Below are 10,946 nucleotides of genomic sequence, written 5' to 3' on the forward strand. Positions count from 1 at the left end.
TGGCACCAACCGAGGCCAAAGGCCCCCTTTAGTCCCGGTTGGTGCCACCAACCGGGACCAAAGGACACTTTTCGGCAGCCCAAAGGGCGGGAAGCGGCGGCCTTTGGTCCCAGTTGGTGGCACCAACCGGGACTAAAGGGTGCCTTTGGTCCCGGTTGGTGCCACCAACCGGGACCAAAGGCCTTGTGCTGCTGCGGCGTCAAAAGTTTAGTCCCACCTTGCTTGTTGAGAGGGGTGCGCAGTGGTTTATAAGCCCCACTGCCGCACCCCTCTCGAGCTCCTCTCCATTGCAGGCTTACGGGCCTAATTGTCACTGCTATGCCTTTGGGCCTACTGGGCCTCCTGCGGGCCTGAATCCTGGCCCATGGATGGGTTTCTAGTCGTATTCAGGCCGTGGGGGCCCAGTAGGTGGCATTTTTTCTTTTTTCTATTTATTTTTTCGTTTCTACTTAGAACTAAATACTTATAGTTTTTTAGTGATTTCTTTTTTCTTTTAGGTCACAAAAATTATAAACTTTCTGTTAGTGCCATTAGCTTTAAAATTCGAATAGTTTAAATTTGAATTTTTTAAAATTTGTGTGAATCACTAGTTTATGAATCACTAGTTTACTAAATTTGTGTGAAAACACTTTGTAGAATAGTTAAAATTGATTTTTGAGTCAATCTTTTTCCTGCTATTTAGTAGTAGGTGGCACTTTTTTTGTTTTGTAGTGATTTCTTTTTTATTTTAGGTCACAAAATTTGTTTATGAATAGTTAAAATTTGAATAGTTTAAATTTGAATTTTTTAAAATTTGTGTGAATCACTAGGTTATGAATCACTAGTTTACTAAATTTGTGTGAAAACACTTTGTAGAATAGTTAAAATTGATTTTTGAGTCAATCTTTTTCCTGCTATTTAATAGTAGGTGGCACTTTTTTTGTTTTGTAGTGATTTCTTTTTTATTTTAGGTCACAAAATTTGTTTATGAATAGTTAAAATTTGAATAGTTTAAATTTGATTTTTTTTAAATTTGTGTGAATCACTAGTTTACTAAATTTGTGTGAAAACACTTTGTAGAATAGTTAAAATTGATTTTTGAGTCAATCTTTTTCCTGCTATTTAATAGTAGGTGGCACTTTTTTTTGTTTTGTAGTGATTTGTTTTTTATTTTAGGATTTATAAAATCAAAAACTCAAAAAATACCTTGCTGCAATTTATTTATCTTTACCTTATTTTACACGTTTACTTATCTTTTATACCTATCTCTAACAGATCTCAAATTATAAACTTTTTGTTAATGCCATTAGTTTTCAAATTTGAAAACACTTTGTGTATTATATTTACTATGTACAATCTTTCTCCACAGAGATACCAAAAATTATAAACTTTCTGTTAGTGCCATTAGTTTTCAAATTAGAATCATTAAAATTTGAATTCTTTGAAATTTGTGTGAATCTCAAATTTGTGATTAACTTTACTAAAAAAATGAACATAGATGCGCCTATAGAGGAAATTTAACCTAAATTCATAATCAATTTCTATGAATTTCAGAGAAATTCATTATGAATTTAGGTCAAATTTCCTGTATAGGGGCATCTATTTTCATTTTGAGAGGAGCTCAACAAGGCAGAGAGGGACGGGCTTATAAACTAGTGTGGGCGCCCTTCGGTTGGCGAGGTGGGACTAAACTGTGAATCGCAACAAGGATCGACCATTTAGTCCCGGTTGGTGGCACGAACCGGGACTAAAGGGGAGCCTTTGGTCCCGGTTCAGGCCACCAACCGGGACCAGTGGTGGTGGGCCAGGAGCCAGGCCCATTGGTCCCGGTTCGTCCCGCCAACCGGGACCAAAAGGTCCAGACGAACTGGGACCAATGGCCCACGTGGCCCGGGCGGCCCCCTGGGCTCATGAACCGGGACCAATGCCCCCATTGGTCCCGGTTCTGGTCTGAACCGGGACTAATGGGCTGCCCCGGCCTGGACCGTTGCCCCCTTTTCTACTAGTGCTTGTTTGTTATTGAACCAAGTGATGAAGGGGAAGAACAAGGGGAAGAAAAAGAAAAATCAACTCCCGGTGCTGTAATGAAGCACTGGAACTGTGATGACACAAGTAATGATATAGTTTTGCATCTTAATTTATTGCTATGGCTGGAACGAGCAATTGTTTTGCCACTGATTTGATGCCACTCTTAAAGTAATATGTAATTATCTCTACTTGTGCAAACAGGGATCTTCTTTGAAGATACCATATATTTTAGTGGAACTGCACAAGAAGATGTTAGAAACATTAGACTAATCGAGGAGTATATAGTAAGCATGGCCACCACCGTAGATAGCAACAGATGGTTCCGGAGAATTGGTTCATCTGTATGCTCTACACAATAAGCCTCCTGACAAAGGTTGGTACTCGCCCACTGATTTCATCCATATGATTGAGCTTTGTCATCTCTATTGGTATTGTGCTACTGTTTAGATACTTTCATGAAAAAGTGGTATTGTCCTTGAGAAGTGCTTCATATGTGCTGTTTTAAATATTTCCTTTCCTTTTTTTCGAGCAAACAGTGATGCTAGCATTTAGTAGTCCTCTTGTCTTTGCACAACAGGATCATCTTCCTCTGAAGAAGAATATGAAGTATGTGAAGTGACTAGTTCCGATTATGCCAGGATGAAGAAGCCCTATCTATCTTATCATCAGAAGGAGCAGTTAAAGGATGGTTACATTACTCCCCACAAGACCAAACTAACTTCAGCTCAGAAGGACTGACAAAATCTTCATTTTTTTGCTGTGATGCACGAGTACAATGTTGTTCTAGGATTCTTTCTGGTGAGTTCCATTTTTCTAAAAGTGTGCTCTACATGGACCATGTATGTGCCTATTGAAACTGTCAATTCATAGTACACTTTGCTCTATACTAATCACTTTTTTGTATTTGTGCAAACAGGGGTGCTCAGCTTGATTTCAATGGGAAGTGCACAAAATGTTCATGAATACATCGAATGATTCATTTCCACCACAAGAAAGGAGGTGCCGATAAGTTCAAGGCGTTGCAACATATAAGGGCGAAATCATACAAGCTATGCGCGAATTTGGTTGATTTTGGTGGAACTGCACAAAAAGAACAGCCGGTTTATTTAGCACGAGGTGCCATGTCAATGTCCGAACTGATGGCAAACCCTGCCCATTCCACAATCGTAGGCATTTGATATTTTGGAATGGGACAACCTTGTCAAATTTTGCTCATTGATTTTAGCAAGACATGCGTTTGATATTTTTGAATGGGACGCCCTTTGCTGTCAGCAGCGTCGATCAATTTTTTCTTTATTCTTTAGTTGTGAAGTAAATATTGCCTCTGACATGTGAGTCGCTGAGATGCATAATCATCGATTGTTTTGAATGTTCTCTATGAATTGCCAGGCCTGTGTGTTTGAGTGCAATGTTTCCTGACATCACGGTCCCACACCATTGTCAACCTATGTAGTAGTCAATAAACGAGAGAATAGCACAAGAAGCGGCCGACAAATGGGACCAAGCAGCTCGAGCAGTATTTGTGTTTTTGAGGAGTGAGCACTACAGAGTTTTTCGATGTTTAGCCCAGATATTAATTTGTCTCCTCTGAACAACAACAAAAACATCGCTGCAGGTATTAACTGGGCGGGCTGTGGCCCGTCTAGCCCAGGCCAGATATCCAGCCCAGATATTAATTTTTTTTCAAGCTGAAAATGGCTAGCCCAGCTATACTGATGTAGGGTGGAACCCTAGATGGCCGATCTTTCGAAAGGAGCAAGATCCCTCGAAGAACACAATGAACACGGGGAAGAACGGGGATAAAACACGAGAGAATCACTCAACCAACAAGAAATAGATCACACATGCGCTAGATCGATGAACACAAAGAGTTACACGATGATCCAAGGTCAACAAAGGACAATACAGAGTAACCGGTTCTTCTCCTAGAAGGAGGTCTTGATGGGGCCACCCAAGTGGGGGTCTTGAATCCAAGGATCTTCTCCGAAGAGGGGCCGCAGTGTCTCTCGAGGAGGAGATCGGTATGGATGAGCGAAGCTCTATCTCACATATGAGCTAAACCAACGCTAACCCTAGAAAGAGGAAGGGGATGAAGTATATATAGTCTAGGGGCGCGAGAGGGTACATGGGCAAAGCCCTTTCACTATTCACGGTCAGGCAAGGCCGGATGTCCGGGCCTCGGGCCGGATGTTCGGGCCTTCAGGAGCTGCCGGATGTCCAGGCTGTGGGGGTCGGATGTCCGGGCTGGCGCGCAGAACTTCTGTGGTCGCTGGTGCGGGGCGGCGGATTTCCGGGCTGGTGGCCGGATGTCCGGGGCTTCGCGGAAGGCCGGATGTCCGGGGTTCGGTCCGGATGTCCGGGCTGAGGTGGTCAACCTACGGGTGTTTTCTGGCGGTGGCGCCGGATATCCGGGCTGGGGGGTCGGATGTCCGGGGGTTCCGGAGGAGCCGGATGTCCGGGCTTGGGGGCCGGATGTCCGGGCCCTGGGGCTTCCTTTGCCTCCTTCCGGATGTTCTCTTCACCCATGTACTTGGCAGCTTGTCCGTCTTCACATGCATCTTCGGGGGGCTCCTCTTGACACCTGATCATGCATAGCATATCGGATTTAGGTAGTAGCCATGCCTCGAGTGGGTCATATGTGATATCACTAAGGAAAGAAGTCACCTCGTTCTCGAGAGCTCTAGCTCGTGCTCGAGTCATGGGTCCTCTTGGCTCTTGATGAGACGGTTGTAGGTCCATGGGGATGATCGTGGGATGCTCCGCATCATCTCCCCTCTCTTGGGAAAGATCCGACCTCGGATCGAAATCCTCATCACCATGGTACGGGGAGAGATCTTTGATGTTGAAGATGTCGCTCACGGAGTACTTGTCGCGTGGGATGTCGATCTTGTATGCATTGTTGTTGTAGCGTGCAAGCACCTTGAAGGGTCCATCCGCTCGGGGTAGTAGCTTGGACTTGCGTTCATTGGGGAAACGACCATTGCGAAGGTGTAGCCACACAAGATCTCCAACATGGAACATCATGGGTTGCTTGTTGACGTTGAGCTTGGTCGCGAGTCGTTGTACTTGGCGCTCGATGGTGCTCCTTGTATCTTCATGCATCTTCTTGAGGAAGTTGGCTCGGGCACTCACGACCATGTTTGTGCGTTCTTGAAGCAGTAGAGGTAGGATGTCCAATGGGGACAATGGATTGAGGCCATAGACGACCTCGAAGGGGGACTTGCCGGTGGTCGAATGTCTTGCTCGGTTGTAGGCGTACTCGGCGATTGGTAGGCATTCTTCCCACTCCTTGATGTTCTTCTTGATCAACACGCGTAGGAGGGTGGAGAGCGTATGGTTGGTCACCTCCGTTTGGCCGTCGGTTTGTGGATGGTATGCCGAAGAGAACAAGAGCTTGATTCCGAGCTTGGCGCACAAGGTCTTCCAAAAGTAACTCAAGAACTTAACGTCGCGGTCCGAGACAATCGTCTTTGGCACTCCATGAAGGCACAAGATTTCCCTACAAAACAAATTTGCAACATGTGAAGCATCGTCTATCTTGTTGCAAGGAATGAAATGAGCCATTTTGGAGAAACGGTCCACAACAACAAAAATGGAATCCTTGCCATTTCGAGTTCTTGGCAAACCAAGCACAAAGTCCATGCTAATATCTTCCCATGGTTGATATGGAATTGGAAGTGGCATATAGAGGCCATGAGATTAGGCTTTAGACTTAGCTTTGCGACATGTAGAACAACGGTTGGTGAAGTGATTGACGTCGCGATACATCTTGGGCCAAAAGTAATTCTTGGAGAGCGTAGCAAATGTCTTGTCGCGTCCAAAGTGTCCCATGAGTCCGCCTCCATGAGATTCCTGCAAAAGCAACAAACGCAAAGAGGACTCGGGGATGCAAAGTTTGTTAGCTCTCATAAGATATCCATCTTTGATGTAGTATCGATCCCAAGAAGTATGCGTCAAACACTTGGCATATGGAATAGCAAAAGTAGGATCATGCTCATACAAGTCTTTGATATGCTCAAAACCAATGACATTCAACTCAAGTGTAGTGACAAGCATGCATATAAGGGAAAGCGCATCCGCCACAACATTTTCTTTACCCTTAATGTACTTGATGACATAAGGAAATGACTCAATAAATTCACTCCATTTAGCATGACGCTTGTTTAACTTAGTTTGACCCTTAAGGTATTTAAGTGTTTCATGGTCGGTATGGATGATGAACTCATGTGGGCGAAGGTAATGTTCCCATTCATGCAAAACTCGCACTAAAGCATATAGCTCTTTGTCATAGATGGGGTAATTGAGTTGCGCTCCGGAGACTTTCTCACTAAAGTATGCAATGGGGCGCTTCTCTTGCGTTAACACACCTCCTATACCATTACCACTAGCATCGCAATGAATTTTGAAAGGTTTGTCAAAGTTGGGTAATGCAAGCACGGGAGCATGAGTAAGCAAATTCTTAAGCTCATTGAAAGCAATATCTTGTGATGGTCCCCAAACAAATGGTGCATTTTTCTTACTCAAAGCATGTAAAGGTGAAGCAATGGTGCTAAAATCCTTCACAAATCTACGGTAGAAACCGGCTAAACCAAGAAAACTACGCACTTGTTGCAAATTGGTTGGTTGGGGCCAATTTTTAATAGCATTGATCTTAGTTTCATCAACATGAACACCCTTAGAAGAAACTACGAAACCCAAGAAAACAAGCTTATCAACACCAAATAGGCATTTTTCCATATTAGCATAAAGTTACTCTTTTCGAAGAGTTAGTAGAATGGTGCGAAGGTGGGTGACATGCTCTTTGAGAGATTTGCTAAACACAAGGATATCGTCGAAGTAGACAACAACAAATTCACCAATGTAAGGGCGAAACACGTAATGCATAAGACGCATGAAAGTACCGGGTGCTTCCGATAAACCCATAGGCATGACTAACCACTCATAGAGACCGAACTTAGTTTTGAAAGCAGTTTTCCATTCATCACCCTCTTGTATGCGTATTTGATAGTAACCACTTTTAAGATCAATTTTGGAAAAGATAGTGGCACCGCTAAGTTCATCAAGCATGTCATCAAGGCATGGAATGGGGTACCGATATCGAATGGTGATAGCATTGATAGGTCTACAATCGGAGCACATGCAAAAGCTACCGTCACGTTTTGGCACAAGAATGACCGGTACGGCACAAGGACTCAAACTTTCATGCACATGTCCATGGTCTATGAGATCCTTTACTTGCCTTTGTATTTCTTTTGTTTCTTCGGGGTTGACAAGGTATGGTGCTTTGTTGGGAAGCGGCGCTCTGGGGATGAGATCAATTCGGTGCTCAATGCCTCGTAGTGGAGGTAGGTCCGGAGGTAGCTCATCGGGGAAAACATCTTGGAATTCCTGCAATAGAGAAGATAACACCAAAGGTAGATCGTGAGAGTTGTTAGCTTTTGTGACCTCGTCCTTGCACAATAGGACATAGTGTAGGACACTTGATAGGTTCTCACACACTTCTCTCATCTCACGTTTGGTGGCAAAGAGAACTAAGTTTTTCTTGTCGCACATCATGGAGGCACTCAATTTGGGTTTGTGGCGCTCACTCTCTTTTTGGTGGTTCGCTCTCTCACTATTTTCTCCACGATGGGTGGCTTGCTTGTCGGCGAGCACTTGGCTTGGAGACATAGGACGTAGCACAAACTCTTTCCCTTTCATCTTGAAGCTATAGTGATTTGTACGCCCATTGTGAATGACACGTCGGTCAAATTGCCATGGTCGTCCAAGGAGGAGGTGGCAAACGGTCATCGGAAGGACATCACATTCCAATGTGTCTTCATAGGCGCCGATCTTGAAAGAGACATGTACTCTATGCTCGACTTGTATGGTGCCGGTGTCGCTTAGCCATTGAACCTTGTAGGGGTGAGGGTGCTTCATCTTGACCAATTGGAGCTTGGAGCATAGTTCTTCACTTGCTAAGTTGTGGCAACTACCTCCATCGATGATGACCTTGACGGAACGTCCATTGATGCCGGCCTTTGTGTGGAAGATATGGCATCTTTGATCTTCGTCTTGTTGATGTTGAAGAGTCAAGACCTTGGAGACAACAAGAGCGGGGCTTGAATCTTCATCGCAAAACACTTGGTCATCTTCATCTTCATTGTTTACTTGTCGGTGCATGGCCACTTGCTCAAGAGCTTCCATTTCTCCTTCGCTCATGGAGTCATAGGTTCCGTCGTCGTTGAGGATCATGGTTCACTTGTTTGTGCACTCGAAGGACTTGTGGCCTCGGCCTCCGCATGTGAAACATTTGATAGAACTTGTCTTGACGGTCTCATCGTTTGGAGTAGATGATAATGAAGCTTTCTTGAAGTTGCTTGTTGTAGGAGGACGACTTGAGCTTGTCGAAGCTTTCTTGTAACTTGACTTGTCGCCGTTGCTTGTAGAAGGCTTGGTTGAGGTAGAAGGTGTTGGAGTCGTCAAAGCTTGATTGTTGGAGAGGCCATAAGACTTGGATGAGAACTTGGCATACTTGAAGTTGTCTTGCACTTGCCGTTCCGCTTTGGTAGCTTGATGCACTAGCTCGATGAGGTTCGAGTATGGTTGGAAATCGGCAATCTTCTTGATAGGATGATTGAGTCCATTCAAGAACCGTGCCATAGTTTGCTCATCATCTTCCTTGACGTTGGCTCGTATCATGGCAATCTCCATTTCCTTGTAGTACTCTTCAACGCTCTTGGTTCCTTGTTTGAGTTGTTGAAGTTTCTTGAAGAGGTCGCGGTTGTAGTAGTTTGGCACAAACCGTGCTCTCATGACATCCTTCATTTGTCTCCAAGTGGTGATGGGTGGTTCACCTCTTGCCGCTTGGCGCTTGATGACTTGTTCCCACCAAATGAGGACGTAGTCTTGGAATTCAAGGGATGCCATCGCGATCTTCTTTTCTTCTTCGTAGTTGTGCAAGCGGAAGATTTTGTCAACCTTCAATGCCCATGAGATGTACTCTTCGGGGTCATTGCTTCCATTGAACTTGGGCATGGTGAACTTTAGCTTGCCATAATGTTGCTCTTCATTGTGTTGGGGTCGTGGATGATGACGCCCATGTCGTTGAGGATTGACGTTGTTATCGTGCTCTTGGCGAAGTTGGTTGTCTTCCTCATGTTGCTCTTGGCGAGGAGGGTTGTCAACCTCATGTTGCTCTTGGCGAGGATTGGGTCCATTATCTTCTTGCTCTCAATGGACTTGACGTTCTTGTCTCGCTTGAGGAGAAGCTTGTCTATCTTGACGAGGAGGTTGTCTATATTGACGAGGAGGTTGTCGAGGCACACGTGCTTGGTAAATCCTTTCTTGAGCTTCATCGCGAAGTGCTTCTTGATGTAGTCGAGCTTGTCGGCCACGGTTGGCTACGGCACGACTTGAGTCACGAAGGGCACGTTGCGCCTCAAATGCTTGAGCTTCACGTAGTCATTGTTGTTCTTGGTGTTCCGCCTCGGCGTCTTGTGCATCTTGATGTTGGCGCGCTCGCTCCTCTTCTTGTTGTCGTAGACGTTGCCGTTCTTGTGCTTGTGCAAAAGCCGCTTGGTTTTGGCGATGTCGATGCTCTTGAGAATCGGTGTCGTGTAGAGGATTGCGGTTAGCTTGACGATCTTGACGCGCGGCACGACGAAGAGTATTCGATGTCAGTGTACTTGAACCGGAGATTGTGTCGTCGGAGTGTCGACTTGAGCGGCTCCTTCTTGACGAAGTCGAAGGAGTAGAACGAAGTAACAGAGCTCGTATCTCATCCATTCTTGCGTCATTCTCAAGCTTGTGTTCGTCGAGCTTGTTGTCGAAGTAATCCCTTGTACGATTCTCGGATTGTCGTAGGTCGGTGGCGAGATTGTCGATGCGGTCGCCCAAAGCAAGTTGTTCTTGATGCAAAGCTCGTTGTGCACCAAATAGTTGATTCTTGGTGACGAAAGAAGACATGTCATCGTCTTGCTCCAATAAGAGTGGGTTGGTAGAAGTACTTGGCCTATCCATAATTCCAAACAAAGATATGTGAGTGGGAGAAAGGAAAGAACCAATATCCAATGTACCTTGACCGATGTTGACAATGGATCAAAGATGACTCCAATGTGTAGCAAGGAAATAGCACAATTGGTACCAATTCTTGTCGGTTCTCACACCTACACAAGTAAAAGCTTATGGTGGAGCTCGGTTAGGATGGTGGCACAAAATTTGATGCAATTGTAAGTGAGACTCAATAATGTTGGAAAAGATGCACAAATTTGCAAATGCAACAAGTAAACCAATAGCAAGATATGGTACACGGAAACACACACGCAAATAGATAAGACTGGGTTATCCAACCAAGGATGAGCCAAAATGTGGAATTCACCAAGATGCTCTTGTTGCACAACACTAGAGAGACGCTAGCACGATTGCAAAATAGGGGGACACGAACTTGTGCACAACCTACTAAGCAAAAATGCAATGACTTCTATCCCAAGTATGCTATATGTATGATGTTCCTGTTGGGGAACGTAGTAATTTCAAAAAAATTCCTACACACACGCAAGATCATGGTGATGCACAGCAACGAGAGGGGAGAGTGTTGTCTACGTACCCACGCAGACCGACTGCGGAAGCGTTGACACAGCGTAGAGGAAGTAGTCGTACGTCTTCCCGATCCGACCGATCCAAGCACCGTTACTCCGGCACCTCCGAGTTCTTAGCACACGTACAGCTCGATGACAATCCCCGGGCTCCGACCCAGCAAAGCGTCAGGGAAGAGTTCCGTCAGCACGACGGCGTGCTGACGATCTTGATGTTCTACCATCGCAGGGCTTCGCCTAAGCACTGCTACAATATAATCGAGGTGGAATATGGTGGCAGGGGGCACCGCACACGGCTAAGGAACGATCTCAAGGATCAACTTGTGTGTCCAGAGGTGCCCCCCTGCCTCCGTATATAAAGGA

The 10,946-nt window shown here is 45.1% G+C and overlaps 1 protein-coding gene across 1 annotated transcript in view; it reads right to left on the reverse strand.

Annotated features, from left to right (window-relative positions):
• LOC119332871 overlaps window positions 1-9,344 on the reverse strand; it is a 46,157-nt gene extending 36,813 nt beyond the window's left edge. The window contains exon 1 of the mRNA XM_037605980.1: window positions 9,175-9,344. Coding sequence (XP_037461877.1) covers window positions 9,175-9,344 — 170 coding nt within the window. The remainder of the gene's footprint in view (window positions 1-9,174) is intronic.
• Window positions 9,345-10,946: the final 1,602 nt, after the last annotated feature.

This window comes from Triticum dicoccoides, chromosome 7A (assembly GCF_002162155.2).
Source record: "Triticum dicoccoides isolate Atlit2015 ecotype Zavitan chromosome 7A, WEW_v2.0, whole genome shotgun sequence".
In the NCBI taxonomy this organism is placed as follows: Eukaryota; Viridiplantae; Streptophyta; class Magnoliopsida; order Poales; family Poaceae; genus Triticum; species Triticum dicoccoides.